The sequence below is a fragment of the Oreochromis aureus genome, linkage group 8, assembly GCF_013358895.1.
Source record: "Oreochromis aureus strain Israel breed Guangdong linkage group 8, ZZ_aureus, whole genome shotgun sequence".
Lineage (NCBI taxonomy): Eukaryota > Metazoa > Chordata > Actinopteri > Cichliformes > Cichlidae > Oreochromis > Oreochromis aureus.
Window position 1 is genome coordinate 10,600,989 of NC_052949.1, and position 25,313 is coordinate 10,626,301.

Consider the following 25,313-nt stretch of genomic DNA (forward strand, 5'->3'; position numbering starts at 1 on the left):
TCCAAGCACAGCAGTAACTCTACAATAGATTGGTTGAAAAAGAAAATAAATGTGCTGCAATGGCCGAATCAAAACACAGACCTGAACCTGATTGAAGTACAGTGGCTGCAAACTTTAGTGAACTCAAGTAATGCAGTAAAGAAGGCCCAGATTCCTTCACATCGATGTGAGAGACCGATAAAGTGACAAGAAAACTTCAAGCAAATGATATCGCAGGCAGCCTCAGATACACTAGCTACCTGCAGACTTAATCGTTTGGGATCATGATGAATATCTGCTCAGATATTAGTGCTATCAGATAAAGCAGACATCATTAAAAATAACAGTTTCATGAGGTTTTCAGTTAGTACAGCAGTCCTGATAAAATGCTGAGTTAGGCAATATATAGGAAAGCGTAATTTTTCAATGCTAAACTTACACTTCCTTAGACTTTGAGAATTTTTGTGGATCCAGAAACTGAGAAGTGAAAGCATGCAGAAAAATGCGGACACGTCACAAATGTATTATATTGTTAACAAGAGGAAGTGACAATGCTTTGTAATTTTGCTTTTTTTCCCACAAAGTGATGGATGAGTAAGACTCTCTTCAGCGATAACACAAGAATGAAAAAACAACAACGTTTCACTTTAAACAATCATTTTATTAGCAGTCCCAAGAGGCAATGAAAAAAAAGAAAGAATAAAGGAACAGAAATTAAGATTACAGTCAAGACGGCGGGTCAATCGAAGTCAGTGAACATAAAGACGGAACAGAGGGCTGCACACACACACAGAGCACAAAGTCACGTCGTTATAAAAGAAACAAAGTGATAAATGAAGACCGAGTTTAACCTCATGGGTGGTGTGTGTGTGTGTGTGTGTGTGTGTGTGTGTGTGTGTTGGCTGATCCCTCTGTTCCTCAGGAGAAATTCACCAGGACCGACCCCACATTCACACAATCGCACACCTCACATTCACGCAGACATATCGAGAAAAGAAAAAGAAAAAAAAAAAAGAAAAACCACGTCTTCCTCTCCTCAGTAAAAGCCATGATTTTATATTTAGGCTATTTGTGACACAAACCAACCATCAACAAACCACAGCCGTTCAGGCAGGCCTTTAAAATCGTTATTTTTCTATTAATTCTGTACAGATTATATATTTTATTTACACACTGAACAGCTTGTCAACTTCAGTGCGGAGGCAACCCAAAACTTTGCAAACATTCACTGGTGTTCACACGTCTGCTGCCGCTCTGTGCTCATCTCTGCCTGCTTTCATACAAACCCAGACATCAACGCCTTCGGTTAATATAAAGTCTGCAGCACTACTCGCCTTCAACAATCGCCCAACAAACAAAGCGATCGGGAGCACGTTTCCCCTCACTGTGACGCTTAAAATAATAGATTCACACGCCTCATTCATTTCCCCTTCAGTTTGTCTCTGGCTTTTCTCAGTGCTGCATAGACCTGGAAATAATGAGAGCTTCCTCTCATGACAGTCTCGAGAGACAGATGCTCGCCCCGGTGAGCGAAACTCAACTGAAGCTGATTGAAACCAATCTGAATTTCCGATTACTGTAGTGATTCAGCAGTCACAGAAATTACATGCACCTTTATTTTCAGTGCTTCCTGTTGGTAAGATCACATCAGACTCCAGTTTGAGTTGTTAATCGAGGGCTTAAAGTCAGATGCTCGCACCTGGAGACACAGCAGGAGATTTAAAAAACAAAACAAAACTGGGCAATGGGTCACTAATCCTCTCACATCTGGAAACACACACACACACACACACACACACACACACATTACGGATGATTGGAGCAGCATGGGAACAGAAGGGGAGGAAGGGGGTACTAAGGCCATGATTATAGTGGATGAGAGACAGAAAGAACAGCATTTATTCAATTCCCTATGTCCTTCACTGTAATGGGATTTACTCATATAAAAAGTGTTTGCTATCCAAGAGTCATTCATGCACCCAAAACAGCCTTTCAGTGCTTTTAATACAGACATTACACCAACTACAGCCGGCATACGCCTTCTCCGTCAGTCTGTTGCATACGTAATTGTTCATTTTTGTATGTACATTACTCTCCCTCATAAGTTATTTCGCTCCTGCTGCTGTGGAGCAGCAGATTTGAGGCAGAGTAAAGCTTTATTAACATCAGATCCCCCCTCTGTCTCTCTCTCTCTCACTCACACACAGATACACACTCGCACTGTCACGCACACATGTGATCTACCAGCTGGTCTCTGGTGCTCAGCTGACAGACAGCAAGGGGAGCTTTAGTTTATTAGGTTTAAAAAAAAAAAAGGAAAGGAAATAAAGATCAAGAGCTTTCTTTCACATGGAAAGGTGACTGGGGTGGATCTGTGTGGTGGCGGTAGTGGTGGAGGATCATACAGGTGAAGGTGGGAATTTGCGGTGGGGGGGGGCCTAGCTGAGGAGCTGGCGGATCTCCTTGTGCATGTGACACAGGAAATCTACGTATGACGCTCCCCCGCTGGCGCTCTTGTCCTCGACTAGGAAGTGTCTGAATATCAGCTCGGCCCTGTCTTCCTGCTTCACCACCATCAGCTGCAAAACGACAGAGAAAGGTGTGTGAGAAAGAGGAGGAGGCAGACTTGATACAAAATGTGCCCATAAAAAATAAAATTAAATCAAGTGTTGAGCATCCAGCTCACAATTATTGCAATAAGACAAACATAAAAGTGTATAAAAAAGCATCTCCTAAAACTTTCCGTTTTAATATTCACTTCAATGTTTCATCAGTTATCAAAAATAGTTGCCTTTTAATTCTTTGTTAATCTCCTAACTTTCCAATTAGGACCAAACACTAGGTTAGATACACGTATCGGGAAGTCTGTGTTACAGAAGAAGTTAGAAAAAGACATTTATCCACCTAAATAACTGGACTGACCCACCCAAAGCAGCAGAGAGTGCACAAAAGAACTGAAGAAGAGAGTGCGCGCAGGGTGGAGTGAGTGGAGACAAGGGTTGGGAGTGATTTGTGACAAAAGGATAACACAAAGAGTGAAAAGAAAGGTTTACGAGATGGTCTCAAGACAGTTCAGGTTGAGCATTTTGGAGACAAAGTTTGAGGCAATGCTGTGATGCTTTTGACATGCGCAGAGGAAAGATGGTGGATATACTGAAGCTGCTGGGCAAGAGGAAAAGGGACGACCACAGAGGACATTAATGGATGCAGTAGAGGAGCTGCAGAGTGGTGGTGTGACAGAGGAGGATAGTAGGGATAGGGTGAGATTGAATCAGATGATCTGCTGTTGTGACCCTTAAAGGGGCCAACTTGAAGAAGATGAAAAATCTATTTCTCAACAGAGGTAGGATGCAAATTGTTTAAAGTGCACCTGTTGCACATTTTCTGTCATATACAGACATTGTTACGGTGGTGGATTCAAATTTTAACATGTGTATGATGCCACAGAGATGATATCCCTAAACAGTCTTCTCAGGCACGCAGCACAGAAACTCCACTCAGCTGCTTTTCAAACCTGTTTAGGAGCAGCAGCCAATCAGGGAAAGGCAGGCTTAAAAGGAAAGGAGTTAAAAATGGCCTGTGGGGTATCACTAAGGGCCAGTATAAGCCAGATAAGGATTATTTTGAACTATGAATCATGCAAAGCTGCCCAAACCATAGTAGGCTCCCTTTCAAAAACATTATGGGGTAAAAAGGAAAAGAGAAAACTCACCTTCATGTATCGTGATCGCTGTGCTCTGAAAGAATAAATGAGCTCTCTGAGAGCCTGAGAGATGGGGTTGTCAAGAACAGGTAGACTTGTCTGAAACAAAAAACAGAAACACTCAGAAAAGATACTAAACTTTGGCAACCATTACAATACAGGAAACATCTGTATTATCACTATTATAAAACTGTAACATTAATGTTTATGTTGTGGTAAAATTCACATAAAACATTCACGATGACTGATTTTGACTGATTTCACTGATTGTTAGCCTTTCATTAGAACTCGCTTCAGTACCATGTTTGAGTCGATCTGGCTGAAGCTCGGCGTGCCAAAGATGTTGAGCAGCAGCTCCTGCTGAACGCTGGCGCCCACCCACAGGAACAGGTGGAGCCCGGTCTCCAGCAGGTAAACTCCTCCTTTCGACAACCTCTCCTCCGAGTCCCTCACTGCCACCGGCAACGAACCGCTTTCCAATTTCATCTGGAAGACGAACAAAAAAATTAGATGGATACTGTCTGCTGGCATTTCAGCCTGCTGATCAGGTGGTAGATTTAGTTCAAGTTAGCTTAAATTTTTCCAACAAACAGAAATAATTTGATTTGAATTGTATTTCTGGGGCTTTTTACACACTTTTCACACACTCCCAAGGATGCAGTGGAGATCAGCATCTAGCCAAGAACACCTCAAAACTTTACGTCCTGAGCCACAGCTACCTCAGAGTGGTCACATGTTACAGAATCTGGGTTTTTCTGATGATCTGAATCCTGTATTCACACACTATTTAGCCACAGACCTCACTGAAACTAATGCTACCAGACAGATATCAAAGCCGTTATAGACAAAAACACAAAGCATCTTCACTGTGTGCTCTTTAAGAGCATCACTGTGTTAATTTGTTTGCATCTGGCTTCATAAAACAGGCTGTTGCACTGACCAAGTGAGCAGCATCAGAGTGGCCATATCATATATGAACTTGCTCTAGTGTTGCCCCCAGTTTTAGACTTTCTCAGCCAAAGCATCCAGCTGATCAGATTGGATCTTCGTGGGCTTTTGTCTGCGGACTCACCACTGGCAGCAGGCGGGGGTAGAAAAAGACGTGAGTCTCTGCAACATCCATGCAGCTGATCAGCTGTCTCAGGTAAGCTCGGTCATCCAATGAAACGTCGGCTCCAGGTAGCAGCACATCACTCTTCAGCACGCAGTTCAGATAAACCGGGAGCAACTTCATACACTCTGGCAGAATCAACTGGGGAACAAAAAAAACCAAAAAACAAAAAAAACACAGTTTATGAGGAGGGCAGATTTTTGTGGGTTTCATATGAAACGGATATAGATTATAGCGAGGACATTCATTTGATTCATTTGTAGTGCAGTGTAGTTTTAAACATGCAGTTCTGAGTCTCTCTGTGAACAGTGTGTGGCCTTGGTGGATGTGAAAGTTGGGAGTATGCATGCAGATGCTTTCACAATACCTGACCAGCAGATGAGGGACTTGCACAGTTCTTCCTGTAGCACGCCAGAATCTGAGCACACTGGTTCACCAGAGTTTCTCTCACTGCCTTAGTGGGGTTGCTGAGAATGCCACGGAAAGCTGGAAGAAACCAAAAACACACGCACTCATGTATCACCTGCTATGGTGCATTACACTGACATCGAAATGAAATCAACTGCAACCACTTTTCTCTCAGATATCTAACATTTACCGTCTTTGCTTTCGTTCAGTCAGTGAACTTAGAAAGTTGCACAGATGTTGATAACAGCAAACTCTCAAGAGGAGCTACAGCTTACTACTGTTAGGCAACTTGCAGCTCTGCAGGATCAGCTCAGCGCTGTTTGGTATTATTTTTAGAAAACGTTATTCATTCAATTCTCCACTCACACCTTGTTAGAGAACAATGGAGAGAGAGAGCATTTAAGTAGTTCACACTCCTCCACAGCACAACAAAAACTCACCGTATTTGGAGAAGTAGTTGATGATTGTGTCTGTCTCACAGTTGCGGTACAGGTCAGCCAGCTGAGAGCAGCAGTTCACGGCCATGTTGTGGACGCGGAGACGCCTCTGGCCGCTGCAGCTGGTGTACAGCACAGCACACTGTGGGAAAACAGGTTTCATTAGAAAGAACAGAGACAGAAAACTTTTTATACTTCAGCAAAGCTGTGCGACTTAAGTTGCCTCTTCTTGAAACCATTTAAAAGTAACCACAATCACCACTCCTCCACATCAAAGTATATTTGGCAACTCTCTATATTACTTTTCTCTGAACATTCATTTCTAAACAGCTAGCCTCAGTCTTTCCTATCCTTGATCCAGAGGACAAGCCCTTGTTCTATTCTGCAGATCCACTTTGAGTTTGAGGGCCACGTTAACCTGTAGCAGGTGGAGTACTGGTTCAATGAGAGCTCACCAAGGCTGCATAACAGAACAAAGACTGCCGCTGACAGCTGCAGTGCATGACATTTATCCTGGAGTTCACTGAGATAACTCACAGGAGAGGAAGTGAACTGCACTCGCCCCTTATTTAATAAAATATCTGCAGAGGAGAACACTATCCATCTGATATAAACACAGTGTGATGTGTAGAGATTAGAAAGATATTTTGCTGCTATTTTTTTATAATCATCATTACCATTCCATTAATAATTAATATTGATATTGCATTCAGATGTTCAAACATACTGGTATCATATTAGCCTTATTACAGGACCAGTGAGAACCACTTTGAACTGTTGAGTTGAATTTAGAATCTTAAATGTTTGTATGCAGATTACATTACTTATAAAAGAAAGGCCTAACTCTGAGTATAGTCTATGCTAAAGTCCTGACAGGAAATTACATCCTTTTGCAGAGTGTGCTTTTTGCAAAAGTGAAACTAAAGCAGAATCTAAGTGTAAGTTACTTTGAGGAGCTGTTTGGGTGATGCTATTTTAATAACCAGGATATTCATGGTTGTCTTCTATTCATATATATCTTTTATTAAGTTTTAAATAGTGGCACTTGATTAAAATATTTGTTCAACAGATTACATATACATAGTTTCAGTTCGGTTATTACATATATGAGAGTGGCTTCTGTCTCTCTGTCTGGGGACAGGGTCAGGAGCTAGTTGGCGAGGTGAAATAGGCTGCAATTGTGCTTAGCGCACACACACACACACACACACACCAGGGCTCTAGAGTGCGACCAAATTTTTCAGTGGTGCGACTAAAAAAAAATATTTGGTCGCACCGGTGCGACCAAATATTTTCGGGTAACAAAAAAAAAAAAAAAAAAAAAAAAAATCTCTGCAACTGTCCGTGTGGTCCACAACAGACACACATTATGCCCCTATCGTGGACTAAACCAATCAGAGATAGTCAGGGGCGGGATCTCTCTGATTGGCCGTGGTCCAGTTGAAAGTGCAGGTGGAAGAGAGAGGTGAGTAGCTTGAATAAAGCGATATCAATTCATTAACGGATTCCACACAAAGACGTAAACACAGAGCGGACCCGACGCATCAGAATCAGCTTTGTCTTTCTCGGCTTTCTCACCCCACGGCCCGAACACGGACACGCTGTCGGAGGTTAGCGATTCTGATGCGTCGGGTCCGCGCTGTTTCTCCAACTTTTTTGCGCGGATTCTGAGCTGCAGGTTTTGTCTCTCCAACCAAAATTCGCCGAGCCAGCAGCAAAAGAAGCAGCAAACTACGCTTCACATTTGATCAATGTCGTCATGAATTCCCTCTGACTTTTGCTGTTTTGATTCCACCACGATAAAAATCCCACTTCATGCACAGCTCCCTCTCTCCCTCTCTCTCTCTCTCTGTACTTCAAGAACAGTTTCCAGTCTCAAATCTCTGTTTTCTGCATTATTCATTCACTTATTACCCACCAGTCTACCGTTGTTTACAGCGCTGTCGGCCGCTGTCTTTTTCTTTTCTTTTTCTTTTTTCACTTAAATGACCTCGGACAAGAAAGCCTAATTTCTGCTGTTCAATACTGAAGAAATTTAAACTTCTTAAAATTATGCAAAATTGCAGAATATTTTTAAGGTTATCTGCTATAAAACGCCAGACCAGGAAAATCTCCTTCATGTTTTTCTGTGTTTTATTCTCAGTTACTTTGACACAAAGGCATCTGCTGTGATGTTCACAATTCTGATGAAGTCTCATGTGTATCAGTGCTGATAAATGATCAGAATTATAATATTTCTGACTGTCTGAGGCTAAATTGAATCGTATCAGGACTTTGAGAACCGGAATTGAATGGATTATAGAAATCAGTGATGATACCCAGCCCTAGTGAGCAGCCCAGGCCTGACAGAAGTGGATGTAGCTGTGGGTAATAAGAAAAGATGAAAAGAACTATTGATAACTTTTGTGTTAAGGACTGATCCATCTGAAATTCATAGCCAGCTCTGACACGGTGCCATCAATCTTTGAATGCTGAAAAAACAGCAGTGTATCCAGAAAACACATTATATGCTGCAATAAATGCACTGCCCAAGTGTCCCCTCTCCCCACTGCCTTTCAGCAGCAGGCAGCAAAACAGGTCGTCAGAGGAGCCAAGATGATGATTAAGTTTAACATTTTCTACAATATTGACAAAGCAATTTAAGCACAAGTTTGTTAGTTAATAATTTAGAAATGAATATTGTCTGTATGGACTTCCCCCCAAAGAAAGTGCACATGTAAAACTGCGGTGTTAAGCGATGCGGTTGAAAAATTTGAGTGCGCCTAACTTTTGTGCCGGTACGCCTAAATTTTTAAAGTTAGGCGTACCGGTGCGCCCATGTCAAAAAGTTAGTCTAGAGCCCTGCACACACACACACACACACACACACACGTAGACACCCACACACACACCAAAATTGTGTCTGCATAAGGGACAGTTGTCATAAGACGTGCTGCTGATGTTCCAGAAGATAAGCGCGGGCAGGGCAGCGACAGGAAACACCTGGCTTGGAGAGGAGAAAATGTTCTTTTCAAACTATGTTAAAAGTCATTGTGGTTTTGATTTGACGCATGCATGTATGTATCTGCTTGACGCATGAGGGGACGTCAGTAAATATACCCTGATGTTATAAAACCTTTCCTGTGTAGTTTTTGGGTGGAGATCTGATGCTGTCTACAGTGATCATTCTTCCACGCGTGTGTTCATTAAAATCAATTGTTTGACCAAGCTGTTCTGGACCATGGTTGTTTTTACACTCCTCCTCAATATTGAACCTTAACAGATGCCAGATGCTTTACTAAATCATCGTTGCTGCCATTTGTAAGAACTTTAAACCCTTTGAAAAGCCTGGTTTGTTTACACTCTCCTTTGAGGATTTCGTAACAAGCATGCACACCTGCATGAGCGCCCCCGTCTCCTCGCTGAGCTTGTCATCGTGTTTGAACTCAACAGTGATGGCCTTGTCACAGTCGAGGCCTGCCAGCTCCACATCTGTGGTGTTACTCATATAAAAGGAGCCGAAGAAGTCTGTTGCTCGGATGCCTGAGGGGAGGGAAATAAAGTCAGCTGTTACATGCTGCATCTCCCAAAATTTTTTGCTTGTTTTGAAGTGCTGAAGTCTCACCTGTGCTGGTTCGCACCCTCATAACAGCATCAAATCCAACAAGTTTCTGAACGTCTCGTCTGAGGTCGTTTAGGAATCGCTCCTGATCCGACTGAGCCTGCGATAATGAAAGCACATAGTTATACAATCCAGCTGATGGTGACTCAAAACGTTTTCTTCAAAGTGGCTGGATGCAGAACATTGAAACAAAACTCTCATGCTATCTAAATATAAACCACTTGATTTGGAGTGAAACTGAAGGAGGAGCAGAATTACTTTTGCTCACCTGGAAGTATGTATATTTATAGACTGAACCTCCAGTGGAGACGGGAACCACACCTAATGTGGCAACATCCACATACTGGTTGGGGAAGAGGAAAAGATCCACACAACAGCCCTGGGCTACACACTCCTTAGCCAGAGAGCTGTAGAAACCCACCTGAGGCTGAAATAGCGACTGTGGACAACAAGAACGGAAAGGGAGTGAGTGCAAAATAACACAAGAAGTTGACCTGCTAGAATATGAAGTCATGTCTCATGCTTACCTTCTCCTTGTCTGTTCCAATCAGCTTCTTGTCTTCTCTGTTTTTTAGTTTTCCTGGGGCCTCCGCGATGGGCAAAGAGGTGTGAAACACAAACAGCTTCCCAGCACAGTCAGCAGCCTACGGGGAGAGAAGACACAGGTCATCAGACTGTGACTCAGATAAATGGCACTGGAGCTCCACCTGCTGCTTTAAAAACCTTTTCTGTGTCAGAAACCGTCATTAGGAGAACGTTTCAGAAAGTGGAGCGGCACAAATAAATTGTGTGCCTTCTTATTTGATGCAGAACATCTGATTGTTCTGTAAATAGTTTTTTAAATGGTTATATAAAAACGCCTGAGGCATTGGCTGCATTTTATGTAAATAGTTGTTTATAAATTTGTTGTTAGCAAAACTTGTGCATAGGTTTTTAAATGTACAATTTATATTTGCATTTCAAGTTATTAAAAATGATTAGCTAAATAGGTTTGTGGATTTTACAGTAAAAAATATAACTTTATTATACTTTCAGATCAATTGTGTTAATACAGTATGTGAAAATGAAAATATAACTGTAAATTCAGACGTGTGAGGTTGTGCTGAAAATAATGACACCACACAAGGCAAAGTAAACTGTTTTTAAAGGTAAAAGGTAGACGTAAAATCAAAAGTAGTCAAAAATGACCAATTACACCCTGGAGCCCAGAGGGTTAATATTTGGCAGCAAAAGCAAACTTCATTAAGGTTATTTATTATTTACATTAATAACTATAACTAATAGCTATAATAACTATAACAAGTAGTAAGTGAGGAAAAAAAAGGAAATTTTAAAGGTTTTTAAAGTTTTAAAGTAAACTTTTCTGTTCATTTTCAATAAGTCTCTAAGATTTCTGGACCTGGACACAAAACACGACAAGCGTTTACCTTTAGTGCCTCCAGTCCTGCTTGGATGACGGGTCCAAACACCGTCTCCGTCTCCCTGGTGTCTGCAAACATCTCTGGGATCTGGTCCAGCAAACTGGAAAAACAAGCAGCAAGTAATTAACCCAGATCAATGTGTCTGACGATCTGTCCATTTATGTATTTGTCCAAGTGTCAAAGTCCAGTTTATGGCTGCCCACCTCTCGATAACTTGTCTGCTTTCATTTACATTCACCAGGAACCCGTCAAGCAGGGGTACAAACATGTCTGACACGTCTGACACCACCATCATCTGGGGCTGGGCCAAGCTCGACTTGACGTTGTAGAAGTGCAAAACCTTGTTGTAGGTGACAAAACCCACTCGCACTGCAGATTCCGCTTCGGGATTCTCCCTGAATCAAGAAAAATAAATAAATGAAAACCACGTTCCCTGAGATGAGCTACAAATACCAGTATTTTTCTTCGTTCTGGTGTGTGCGTGAGTACCTGGGCAGGCAGTCTAGTAGGGTCTTGAGTTCCTGGCAGACAATGTTGACCATGCCACTCTTCACAGCGTTGTAGGACACATCAATAAGGAAGATGAAGGCTGGAGGCTGAGGGAGCTTGTTATTCTGTAAACAGACAAGCCATAAATAGATACATAGGTACGCTCAGGAAGTGTTCGTTGTTTAATTGGATGTGATCTCGGACTTTAGTACCAAGACTTAAAAAAACGAACAAACATAAAAATAAAGATAGAAAACATGCAACATATATATTTTTTCAGATTCTTTCCACTTTACATTTCCTCAGTCCTAGCCTGATCAAGCATGTCACATCTGGAATCCCTGACTTGGGTTACAGAAAACTAGAGCTGCCTTCTGATGGTGATCGTTATGCTTCACTCAAAAATACTCTGATGTTTGCTTGGCTAATAAGTCTATTGCAGACTTTTTCTTTAGCCACTGCACATTTTTAAGTTCAGCCAAGATAACAAAAAGAGAATCTCATACTTTATCAACAACATCCAACCAAATGAAGAAATTTTCTAATGTATTTATCCAAATAATTAATAATAACTAAAAAACTAAATAATTTACCCAAAGCAAGTGGTAAAAGCTTCTATTAAGTCAATATGTTTCTAATCTTGTTAAATAAGTGGAATTATGATATTTACTAAGACAAGACTCATAATAGCTCCGGTTTCTTTGTTAATACCACCATATGAAAAGGTAATTAATTGAAAATACAAAATAAATACAAATTAAGATAAACGCTATGATGGTATCAGTAAGTATCAGCCACTGTTATTGGTGATATATATTTTTTATAGATCCCATCCCATTAATATCATGTCCACCAAAGCCCTTTAATAATTTAATCATACTGAGATATAAAGATGTTTTAGTGAGAATTAATCACTTATTATTAAACCATAAGATGAATTTTAAAAAATGATGATGGATACATGGTAAATAGTCAGCTGCAGACTTTTACAAGGTACTTTAAAGCATGAAAACCCCACAGTTCGACTTTTTTCCCTCATGGAGCTTTCAATCGTGGGTCTTACCTTACAGTAGTCAACAGTCGCAAGGAATTCATAACTGCCCAGTGAAAGCTCCGCCCTGTCGTAGCAGTCCACCCTCTTACCGGTGTGGTCCAGATGCTGGAAGTAATGTGGAGGCACTGAAGGGAAAAAAGCAGAAATGACATCAGCGTACATCAGGGTACCATTTATAGTCTCTCAAACACTGCATCTTTTCACATATCACTACGGACACACGTGCTCACCCTCTGTGACACAGCTGCAGAAACCACACTGGAAGCGGCGACCTCCCTCTATGAACTGCATGTACGGACACATGTAGGCCTTGCAACGATTGCAGCGGATCGGACCGCTCTCGCCGTGGTCCACCACGAGTGGAGGGGGCTGAGGAGATTTTCACGAAAAGAGTAAGTTGAAACTAAACTTCACCAGGACGAGAAAAAGGATTCAAACACCCTAATGTGGACAGAATTTCTCAACCGAGATGCAAAGTGTACCAAACTGTTATCAGTTAAAAATAAATAAATAAGTCATGCCTGCTTTTCCCTACAGTTGTTTTTTATACCCAGATGACACAACATGAAAGTCCAATCCAAATGGATATAGATTACACGTGATGACAGCATGAAACAGGGTCAGGCAGCCACTCCCACCTTTGATTTGAAGAGATTATCCCACTGACATTACGTGCATCCTCTGATACTATCTACGTATTAGGCTTTTTCCTGAAAAATAATCTTTTATCAAATCTGGCTGCGAATAATAACTGTTCCACTGTTGCAGCAGATACAGATGAGATGAAGACAGTGAAATGCAAAAGAAGCTTGTTAATGGGACAAATAAACACTAGAATATTAATTTTCAAAGGCATTCAGCTTTGAACGATATATTTTTGCATTCAGAGCGTGTTTGCCTTTTTAAAAAAAATGAAAAATATAATTTTTTTTTTTTTTTAAAGTATACCACTAGGCAGAAGATTTTCTTCCTAATACGATACTGCATTTCCAAATGAGAAAAAAAACCTGTCTAATTGTAACTTACAGAATTCACAACACAAAGGAGATATGAGAGAGCGTCAGAGCAAAGGAATCACTCACCTCATCAGGTGGCAGCGTGGCGAGGGGCTTGATGACAGCAGCCAATGGCACCTGAGACTGCTTTGCCATATCAGCTGTGCAAGGCATGTTGTAGGCTGTACAACGAATAAACCTGGGACTGGCATTCCCTAAACACAAGCACAGTCGCTCCATTATTATCAATGCTAAATTTAAAAATTATTTTCAAGAATGAGTTTTGTGTCATCTTATTAACTAGCTGGACAAATGAAATGAACTCCAGGATAATTCAATTCAATTTTATTTATATAGCGCCAAATCACAACAGCAGTCGCCTCAAGGCGCTTTATATTGCACAGTAGATCGTACAATAATAGTGGTTGAGAAAACCAGAGAGGACAGGAGAAGGAGAACCAACCTTGGTCTTGAACCTGGAAGTTGGTGGTGACCAGTGGTGGGGCTTGACCCCTGACCCCTGTGGTGAATGGCTCGGTAGTTTTAGCCTTGTCATCCTCTATTACCTGGATCTAAAAATGAGAGGGGGACAAAAAAGTGGCCCACGTTCATACATGATCACAGCATCAATATAAGACACACTGTCCCCAAGTCTCACAAAAATTAAAAGAGGCACATGAAAACCACTCATGCAGGAGAAGACTTGTATACAACTCCCCCACACAGAGATCTGCAGCCACTAACACACAACTATACCCTGTGATGATCAGTGGACAAAAAATAAATAAATAAAGTAGATTCATGCTGAAGCCATTCTGTCAGAATTTAAAAAACAAAACAAAATTAAATCCCCAAAGGAATAGGGAAGGATTTATCAAGGCATGCCTTAAATGCAAGAGACTTGAGGGTAAACCCAATCCAGGCTAGCATGCGGAGCATGGAAAAGGATTATAGACGTTGTGTGTTTGTCTAAAGTTTACTTTGAAAGACAGAAGTTCTCTTAAGAACCAGCTGCCTCGAAATCCTGACCAAAAACACAAACAGTGAGGTGGGCAAGAGTTTAAGACCTTGTGTACAGGCTGTTAATGTGTAATGTGATATTCTGAGTTTCACAAAAAGTTGCCCTACTCTTAGTCATTTTTCATGACAGTCTCTTAGACACAACTCAGATTTTAAGAGGAACAGCTTGAGACTTTAGAAAATGCATTTTTTTTTTACTTTATTGTTGCAAACTGGATGAAAAGATCCCACAAATATCAGTCAGACAGGAAACCAGTAAAGATTAAAGGGACATGGCTAAGAAAACTGTGAAGCACAGACGTGCCTCATCTTCACCATTCAGTTTTTGAATGAATTATACAAAGCATAACATGTTACTTAAGGAGCTCTAAAGATCCTGGTATGGAGCTAATACACTCCCACTAATCATTATTTCCTGTATTTGTGCTATGTTAAAGGATTAGCAGGATAAATGCACTGGTTTCACAGCTAGTGTCCAGACATGAGAATGGTAACAATCTTCTCTTCCAGTTCTTAACAAGAAAGCACAAAGAAACATTTTCTACAATGTTAAACTTTGTAGAAAATGCAATTACATCTGTGTTGTGTTTTGTTTGGGCTGTGACAATTTCATCTGGGCATTTCTGCTAAAAACATATCAGATGTCGGCGTAGCAAAATCTGTGACACACAACAACTGGATCATAACATACATTTTTTAAAAACTGTCACCATCGCTAACTTTGAGGGAGTAGAGGAAAAAGACAGGAGGAGGAGGGAGTGGGTTACTGCAGTCAGGCACAAAGAAGAGGATGAAGCAGAGGAAAAGGCACACAGGAAACTTACTGGGCTTGGGATAGCGTCTGGATCTATTCTATGTCTCGGTTTCTGCACAGCCGGCATGTCAGACGCTTGCTTTACATTCAAATGTTTGTCCAGCAAATTGTGCAAAACAAATAAATACAAAGAGTAAAAGATAAAAAGTAGTGTGAGAGGAGAAAACTCAGCAAGGCTGAGCTCAGCAGTAGGTAGCATTGCTTTTATGCAGACAGAAACACATCAGTATTATTGATTAGTTATTAGTAATATTGTAAGCTCAAGTGGAAATAGGTTTAAACCAACTAGTGGTAGCAAACATGCATAGAATCTGAGGTTACATAGTTAAAAAAGGTTAGATTTCTTCAGTTCTAGAGCTTTGCAGTATGAAAATAATAAATATACAATGAAATCCAAATTTATGACCTTGTTGAGTAAACACACACGCATTTATCACATTATTTTCTAACTTGCCATCTTTTTTTCTAGACCAAGAGAGATGCTGTCAGGTGTAAAAATGGTCCCACTTCAAAACAATTACTCTAGGGATAAACTGCTGAGAGATATTTGAATTCTTATTACTGAACTAAACTCTGAATCTTTTATAATAAATTAAATTAATCTAAATAACAGTTTTATTGTAAGGTGAACGCAATGACAGAATTACCACACAGCTCTAGCTGAAGCATGCAAAAATCATTCACACTCAGTGTCCACTTAGGCCTACAAAATCAAGTACAATACCATCAGATTTTGCATAAATTTCACTTTTAAGGGAAATCTTATATAGATTATATGAACATCATAGTTAAATGTGATGTTATACTTAACTACACTGTATTAATGTGTTAATATGCAACAATTCTGACACTGAGAAACTTCTTCCACCTTCCTTGCTAATGCAAAGAATTGAACTAAATTGCATCATAATATTCATTATTTTTGTTTTACGATCCATCATGTGAAGAGATTTTTCCACACAACTTTTTAATTCAACCAGACTAAAGATTAAGAATAAGATTTAATAAGGAACAAAGACTAAAAATATGAAACTTAATTTTAATTTTGCACTCCTAATCTGGAGGGATTTCTGTTTGTAATGGTTCGGGCTGATTATTCTGACAGCTCACTCGTGGAGTAGAGGACTGTTGCATTTGAAGTGTGGATTGGATGTGTGTTGCTGGGCAGAACACAGAACCAAGAGTGAATTTTCAGAAGAAACATAATCTAAAGTTATATGTGGGTCGAAATTTGCAAAGGCCTGGATGTAGCCTGGGCCATGAATTTGAGATGGCCTAGTTGTTACATTAATTTATTTTTTTTCCTTGAGGATTGAACATTAAGAAAGCCTCACAATATAATGCAGCTCAGTACATCATTACAACCAAATACAGATTCTAAAAGTTGGAGATTTAAGAATTGGTGTTGTGTGGCAAACCAAAACAATCGAGAATTAAACAGTATATGTATTTGTGTCAGCTCACCGGGCTAGGAATGGCATCTGGGTCAAGTCTTTTCTGTGCAGGTGGAGCAGGAGCTGGTGCTCCATAGTTTGGTTGCCCAGGGTAAGGGGCTGAATACCCAGGCTGAGGGCCTCTTACCTGCCCAAAAGCACCTGCAGAAAACAGTAAAACAGCTGAGATACAAAGAATACAAATGATAAGCCTCTTTGGTTTTACTTTAACAGCCGTCTCCTCACCATTCTGCTGAGGAGGGTATCCTGTCTGCACCCCAGGCTGAGATGGAGGCTGCTGTAGTGGCCCAGGAGGGCCTGGTGGGCCCTGTGGTCCTGGAGGCAGGTGATTGCTCTGAGCCATGGAAGTGGGAGGCATTTGAGGTCTAGGAGGATGTTGCCCTGAGTGATAGGGGGATGGCTGAGATGGAGGGGGTTGCTGCTGGGGTGGCATGGGACCTGGGTACTGGGAAAAGGGGGCTGAGGTTAGAGGGGGGCCAGGAGGAGGAAAAGAACCAGGCTGAGAGCTAGGAGGGGGGCCTTGAGGTGGAAAGGAGCCTTGGGCACAAGGTGGGGGGCCAGTAGCAAAGGAAGATTGACTGACAGGTGGAGGTGCTGAAGAGAAAGGGGGCTGGGGTGTAGGGAAGGACTGCTGTGCCTGGGACACTGGGGGAACAGGAGGTTGACTTTGTGGAGGCACCGGACCCGAGTAAGAGGATGGAGGTAAGGTTTGCTGAGGAGGAGGATGTGGAGTTACAGAAGAGGTGAACTGCTGCTGCTGCTGAGAGGTAGGGGGAAGAGAGGAATTGAATGGCTGTTGAGAAGAAGGCGGTGGGCCGCTATAATATTGCTGAGGAGCTGCGGGGCCGCTGGGAGGTGGCGGCTGGGTGGGAGCAGAGGACACGGGGGGCGGGGCTTGGGTGTAGGAGGCCTGGGGTGCGGCCGAGTACCCAGTACTGACGGGAAGCTGGGAGCTGTGAGGTGGAGCTGAATAGAGAGCGAGAGAAAATACAATCTTTAAATATCATAAAGAGAATAAGAGACTGCATGCATTAAACTGAAAAAAATCTATTCGAATTACCGTATCCTGGCCCAGCAGCGGTTGGTGGTCCAGAGGTGATCTGCATCCCCGTCATCTGGTTGGTAACCTGCTGCATTGTGGATGGGGGTCCATAGCGTTGGGGATAAGAAGGGTGCGGCCCCGATAGGTTCATAGCACCCTGGTTGTACGGCTGAGAGACAGCAGGTCTGAAAACACAAAGATCTTTCAGTAGTTAATTGCACTAGGGGATATACATTTGAAAATTTGCAATAACGATTTAACTGACGATATAATTGACACTAGACAAAATACTTTACAACTTTATTAGTGCAAAAAAAAAACAAAAAAAAAAAACATCAATGTATTTTCACTTAAACAAGCAGATGTTTTTTATGTGCATTAAAGTTATATAAAAATTTAACAGTGCAAATTCCTTGCTGACAGTTTAACCAAAAGGCATTTCCAGTGGAAATTGGCCGACATATCCTCAGCATAACCATGTGTAATATACACAAAACTTAAAAAAAGGTTATACACACACAATACGGTAATATTATGTTGAAGCACAGTATGTATCACTCCGCGAGGCGCCTGCCTACGATAGCCGTAATGCTCCGACAATCCATCAAGCGGTGCGGGTTCATAGCTTAGCAAAGTCGTACTGAAACATTTGACAGATTTTCGAGCGCTGTGTACCACATAAAATCGTTTCGAGCTCAGTAAACACAACCAGAATTCATACATAAGGCACACGGGATTATAAGGGGCACTGTCGATTTTCAGAAAAATCAAAGGTTTGATTTTAAGTGTGCCGTATTTTCCAAACAACACGGTAATAACGACGGCCCGCTAGCATGCTCTACCAAAAATAGTGCTTTGTTGTGTATCTGACAGACGAAAGCTAAACCAGTTCCACACCACTGAAGTCGCAGCATTTTTACAAACCAATTCTGGTTCATCTGTTTCATTCAACGATCCGCTTTCGCCCTTCTCATTCTCCGTCGCCACCATGCTTTTTCCGCCATGTGCGTATGAAAACAAAGGCACTGCGCATGCGCATTTTACCCATATTCTATCGCGATATTTCATTTTCTTATCGTTGCCCAACAATATACCGGTATTACCGTGAACGGTATAATATGGCCCAGCCCTAGCTTGCAGTCTCCACTTTAACTTCTTTCACACCAAACTTGCTCATCAATGTCTTGCTTCTGCACTGGTGCACAGTGATGTTGGAACAGGAAGGGGCCATGACCAAACTGTTCCCACAGAGTTGGGAGCATGAAATTGTTCAAAGTGTCTTGATATGCTGAAGCATTAGGAGTTTCTTTCACTGGAACTAAGGGGCCGAGCGACTCTGAAAAAACTGAAAAATAACTGCACACTATAATCCCCCCTTCACCAAACTTTACACTTGGCACAATGCGGTCAGACAGGTACAGTTGTCCTGGCAACCGCCAAACCCAGACTCATCCACTGGATTACCAGAGAGACAGACATAATTCGTCACTCCAGAAAACACGTCTCCTAGCATTTTTTACACTACTGCATCCAACGCTTTTTATCATGCTTTGTGATGTAATGCTAAGATGCAACTGCTTGGCCATGGAAACCCATTCAATGAAGCCCTCTATTCACTGTTCTTGAGCTAATCTGAAGGCTACATGAAGATTGGAGTCTGGAGTGATAGACTCGGCAGAAAGTTAACAACCTTTGCACACTATGTACCTCACCTTCTCTAACATTTAACCTTTGAATATTTATAAATGTCATACCCATGTGAGTTGTGAAGATATGCTGTGCAGTGTCCTCTCCCTGAGCTGTGACTATGCTCTGACACGTGTACACAGAGAAGGTCAGGGCTGACTGACACAGCTTCTTCTATCAATTAAACAGTTTAAGATGGCCATGTTTTTAAAATAAAATACAAACTTTCAGTCTGTATACTCAAATTTACTGTAACCAAACTAACACACTAACACTGATTAGGACAACCTGATTACAAAATTGTCCATGTTTTTACAAGGAATGCAACTTTTTAGCTTAGTATTAGCGTATGTTGGAGCAAATCCAATCAGGATAACAATATCCTAGCATGACAAGCTCACCTGGTTCCTCAACAGCACCTGTCCTAATCTAGCCTTTTAAATGGCAGATAAACACAAAAAGAAATGCACAGTATCGGCAACCAATGCTCCTCCAGCTTTCTTAAATTTCAGTTTCTGTGCAGTTTGTCGAGTGCCTTAACACATTACTGTTTCTAAAAATGTGCTTTGGTTGGTTTGTAGTCTACATGTCACTCCTGTTAGGAAAGCACCAGATTTTGACAGTCTCAGTACTACTATCTGGGGTGTTATAATGGATTCTGTCAACTGCTTCAATGAACTTGTACAGCAAAGGCGAAAACAAATTACCTGGGTGGTGCCTGTGTAGGAGGTGGGGGTCCATTCTGCATGCTTCCTTGACTCTGACTGTACTGATTGTACTGCTGAGGTGCTGAGACAGGCGGGGGTCCAGAAGTAGGAGGACCCCTGGCAGGACCTGAAATGCAAGAGCCAAATAATTACTACATATAGTGACAAAAAGCAACTTCCCTACCAAATAATCGTGAATCCACTCTGGTATGAACCTCACTATGTTGAGATAACTGAGGTAACACTATTATAAGCCAAACATATTTTTCCCTCGTGGGTTTGCACACATAGAAAAACAAGATAACAAATGTGTTTGAGGAGTATCAACCAGATTTGTAAGACAAGTTCATACAGGAACTTTGTTTTCATCATTCACACTGTAAATCTCACCCTAATAGTTTTTTTAAAGGGAACCTATTATGCCAAATATCTATTGTTGCAAAGTGGATGCTCATAACAAACATGACCAAATATCAGGTCAACATATGTACGAGTAAGTCCAAACCTTAGTTTTAGACATTTTTTCTACTCTTACGTACAATGTCAAAAAGAGGGGATATTCCTAATATGGTCATCTGAGATGCAGAGCTCTAGTTTTGAGTGCAGAAACCCCCTCCCCACCTGCTGTTAAAACCTTCTGTGTGCAAAAGGCAGCAAATCAAAAGCAAAAGAAATAATGACCAGTGGATTCAAAGTCTAAATTTATGTCTCTCACATAACAGAGATATAATTTATATTTCTGGCCTACACAAAGGTTAGTGTGTAGTCGGCTGCTGTACTTGAACGTCACTGGCATTAGTCTCAGAAAGATGCTCAATTATATGCTGAGAAAAATGACACAGCAGGAAGAATAATACCTGCAGGTACAGAGAGGATTTGATGATTGCAGGGCATATGAAGTGTGAAATGAGTGAGAAACAGAGATGAGCTGGTTACCTAAGTCAAGAGGAGAGGGGAAGTCAGAGACTGGGTTGGCTGCCAAAGCCTTAGAGGGAAAGCTTGTGAAAGGAGAGTAACCTGAAATAGAAGAGAAGAGGGGAAGGAGGCAAATACAAGAAGATGAAGAGAAGTGCATGAAGCAAAATGAAGGAAGGAGAGGGCAGCTGAGAATCCGATTAGTATGCACAGGTGCTGTGCTTTGCTCACACATACATGATCATTCACATGGCAGGAGGCATGTAGGACACTCCAAGGTTATATCCCTCTGAATGCTTAAAGTACAGCTTACCTGAACTGCTGGATGTCTCACTCATGCGCACATTTTTTTAAACAAACTGCACTTTACCTTGCGGTGGAGCCCCAGGCTGATAGGCTGACGCAGGGCCATTGTAGGGTGCGTAGGGTGCTGGATAGCTCCCATCCAGAGGAGCGTAACCAGGCTGGCCATAACCAGGCTGGGGCTGGCCATATGGAGAGGCCATTGGCGTGTGCTGGTTTACATTCATCCTCAGTTCATCCCTAAATCTGGATGAAATTTTGAAATAACAATACAGTTAGTTACTTAGATGTCATAATTAAGGATTAAACTTGTTTAGCCTGTTTTCTGTGTGTGAACAATAATACAGCCAGGGCACCTGTAGTGTGAAAGCCCCTGAAATAAGGCCAGTACTGATAAAGGCTGTTGTGAAAGTATTGTGTTTCTCTGAAACAAAGACATACGCTCGTTCAAGGAGCAGGGAGAATCTGCCCACGCAGCAGTGCTTGCACATACTGTTATAACATTTACTGACAACTGTCCTGTTTAAGAAAAAGTTTTTTCCAAAGCAGTTTAACCAGTAAGTCTAACTAAAATAACAAGCAAGATCTTAACACCCACATAAAACATAATGGATCCCAAATGAAGTTTTTGGCACCAAGCACCTGAACTTAAAAACAGGCAAACTGACACAGAAGAGCTTTGCCCCGCAGGACTCTAAACTCTGTAACTGTCTATAGTCTGACATAAATCCCACTGACTTATGACATTAACATTTCCTGGTTCAGTGACAACACCTTTATTGGCTTTTTATGTTTGACTTGGCCACACCCTCAGCCTTTTAAATTTTACACAATGTGCTACAAAAATTAAATAACATTAAATAAAAAGATTACAACCAAAAGAAAGTAAACAAACATTAATATCAAAGACTTATTGTTAAAAAGACACAAAATGCAAAATTATTATGCAACTCTTTGGCAGCTTTAAAGATAGTATCAGATAATACCTGAGTATAGGTTTTACAAGTAATTATAGAGAAAGTGTATTGTAGACACCTAAAAGGATAAAAAAACATAGTTATGACTAGTTATATCTTAAGTTTCTTGTGAAAGAAGCTTAAGAGCTAAAGATTGTATAGTTAGAAAACTAAAATAACCATCTAAGAAATGGGTTTTAGACGTTGTCAAGCTGCTAAATAAGCCAATAAAATGCATGTAAGCAACTTTTGTTGCTATACTGGGCTATCTGCATGACAGAAAGTCAATGTTGTCTTGCCATGACTTTCCTAAACAACTTATAAAATCTAATACTTAAAGTGACGAAAACTACACTAAAAATATCTCAAATGAGAAGAGCAGGGCAAGCGTGGAAAGTAAGTCAATCATAAATCGACAATAACATAAAATAAAAACTAATTAAGGCAGTGAGAAGAAACTAAATGCTGAATTAGGAAAATCAACTTTATGAGCATAACTCCAACACATGTCAACTTTAACCCTGCTAACAGATGTGGGTGAGTGGTGTTTTTATTCACTTTTTTCCTGGAGACAGGCCTAAAATATAAGACATGAGTGATCAGTATCGTCTGACAGACAAACACGAGCTAAACGAGCGGGGCCATTGAATAATTAAGCAGTGCAGGTGCCACAGCGAGAAACACAATCGCTGGAACCGTAACTGTTCTTTTACTACGTCGGGCCTACAGAGTGACCAACATCAATTCCAAGGTGCACTGCTAAAGGTTTGGGCTAGTAATTTTATCCAAACATCGGAGAACTTTTTAAAACTCACACAGAAACAGGGTGTTTGAGAATAAAAAACACGTGCCAGGTAGGGAAAAGACTGTTTTGTAGGAGGGAAGTGTGAAATCTGGCGAGTAGTAATGCCGCCGCATTACAATTAGCTCGCTAGCAATGCTAACATTAGCCAGACAACATGTCAACCAAGAGTCAAAAACAACTTGCCTCTCTTATTATACAGGTAACTGTTCTGACTCTAAGTAGGGGTCAAAGCAGGACACGTTCCTTATTTAACCAGACTCCAGCTACCCCAGGATGCTAACGTTAGCAACCACACAGCCTGAATCATGACAGCACATCAGCTGTGACCAAATGCTAAATGCTAAGTTAGCTCGTAATCTCCTAGCTTTTCCTCAAAGCGGTGCTAGCAGTACCTTAGCATTAGCCAAGCATTAGCAAACGTAGCGAAATCCAAGATCCCCAGTGAAGCCGGGCGGGGATGGCAAAAAAGAAACCGTATCAAAACCTAAACCTACCTCCAAAGTGATGTAAATAGTAAGGCTGTCCTAGACTTGATGCAAACTGTGAAGCCTAGTGGCCGACAAACTAAGACGCCGATGTCGTCCCGGGGTGTTGCTCACTAATCCCTTCTCGGTATCAGAAACGGACATTCAGCGGAACTGCTGCAGCGCTGTGCCACGTCCACATCCGGACTCCGCAAAGCGACTTCCTCCGAGAGAGCGCAGCAGTGGTTGCTGGAAGCTGTCCAGGCTGCTCTGTGAGAGTTTTGGTTTCATTGTAAGAATTGGGGTTTGTTTTTTCACCTTCTCTTCGGGAGTTTGAGAAGGCAGCGGTGTAATTGGAATACGGTATCGGCAGCCAACTATTTAACATGTAAAATGGCAGTCTTTTTAATCAAAGCATTGATAGTTATTAATAAAAGTTATTAAACAGGGGCTGTTTCATGATATTTGTGGTGGCACAGATTGGACCAAAAACCAGTGGAGGAAGGGTATTGCTGGGGTCAGCGTAATCAACCCTTACTAAAAAAAAAGAGGCATTTTTGAGCAGTTTTTTCAGATAAGGTCAGATCAGAGGGAACTTCAGATGTCACAGCAGTATACATACACACAATAAATCCAATGCAGAAATAGAGATATAACAGAGAAAAAGAAATAAAGATATCAATATAAATATAGCAAGACATAAGTACTAATACATATGATTTCCAGAATTCTGTCACCGACCATCTCCTCCAGGGTGGTGAGTTTCATGCCGACAACTGATTTAACCTTCCTGAGGAGTTTATTCAGTCTCAATTTTACAATAAAATACAATAAAAATTTGTATGTAGTGGCAAAACATTTAAAAATATAAATATATTTTTCATTTTCATTTACATGTTTCCAGATGAAATTTGTCCTTTGGACCCGCAACATACATGACAATATCTTATCATTAGGAATAACTGAATTTTCATTACAATAATACCAATAAATAAATAAAATAAAATAAAATGAAGTTTTACCCCATGGGGTTACATCTGGCATCTGGCAAATCTTTAAACTAGTGTAGAAAACCCTTTCCCTGATATAGACGCTGTATTATGGAACTATAGCACCTATATTATGTGCTAACATAGGTGCTGCAAAAGAGTTGCAATGCAAAATGTTGCACTGAAAAAGAGTTTCAGAATTTATTTATATTGAGTATTCTTTTTCCTCTTTGGTGGAATAAGTATTTTACCTACTTAGAAAGTAAAAGTAGCTATAAATGTACATAGTAATGGTATTGTTGTATCCGTAGGAGCTCTGCCTTCTGTCTTTTTTCAGTGCTAACAAGTCCAAACCATATAATGTAGCAGGTTTCACTACCATCTTGTAAACCTTCCATTTCCCTCTTGCCAAGAGCCACTGTACTCCTTGTACAAGTCTGAAGCTTGGATACATCAGGAATTTGGTGTAAATCATTTGGTGTAAATCATCTTCGCTGTGGTACAGCCAGTAAATAAAATAAAAAAAATAAAAAAATAAAGATCTCAGTAAAAACCTCAAAAAATGTAACATGACAAACCCCCAATCCATCAGTTTTTAAATGCCTGTCCTCTGTAGCATTTTGAGCATTCTGGCTAACAACAGACCATACAGAACATACAGAACATACACCAAAAAGTTCTCCTGATAGCCCATGCTACTCTTTTCAGGGGTGCTGGTTTTATCTTGCTCAGTTAGGAGTGTTGGCTATTCATCAAATAATCACAATGTGATATGAGGAAGCCATCTGAATATGATGCGGCCGACTTCCAGCGCCTCTAAATGTAAGCCAGAAGAAGCCAATACACTGTAGAACTGCCAAATCTGTCCACATTTTGAGCTTGCAAAATGCAGGACAGTTTCTCTTTTTAATCATCTCAAATGGGTTTGCAATTTTGATCAGGTAGCCAAGTACAAATTCT

At 41.0% G+C, this 25,313-nt stretch overlaps 1 protein-coding gene across 2 annotated transcripts; it reads right to left on the minus strand.

Annotated features, from left to right (window-relative positions):
* Window positions 1–619: 619 nt before the first annotated feature.
* On the minus strand, window positions 620–23,594 carry sec24c (SEC24 homolog C, COPII coat complex component). Of its 2 annotated transcripts, XM_031750659.2 has the most exons (24): window positions 23,395–23,594; window positions 21,207–21,385; window positions 20,858–20,938; window positions 19,922–20,048; window positions 17,547–17,713; window positions 16,712–17,452; window positions 16,497–16,627; window positions 13,662–13,770; window positions 13,286–13,413; window positions 12,434–12,572; window positions 12,213–12,328; window positions 11,150–11,274; window positions 10,864–11,055; window positions 10,667–10,760; window positions 9,767–9,883; window positions 9,508–9,678; window positions 9,243–9,339; window positions 9,015–9,160; window positions 5,642–5,780; window positions 5,161–5,279; window positions 4,755–4,934; window positions 3,983–4,168; window positions 3,692–3,781; window positions 620–2,558 (listed from the first exon to the last, which is right to left on the minus strand). In XM_031750659.2, the coding sequence occupies exons 2-24, from the start codon at window positions 21,364–21,366 to the stop codon at window positions 2,418–2,420; spliced, it is 3,696 nt and encodes a 1,231-aa protein (XP_031606519.1). In that variant the 5' UTR covers window positions 21,367–21,385; window positions 23,395–23,594; the 3' UTR covers window positions 620–2,417. The 2 variants fall into 2 exon arrangements, with proteins under 2 accessions (XP_031606519.1, XP_031606521.1); XM_031750661.2 differs by lacking the exon at window positions 20,858–20,938.
* Between the last annotated feature and the right edge of the window lie 1,719 nt (window positions 23,595–25,313).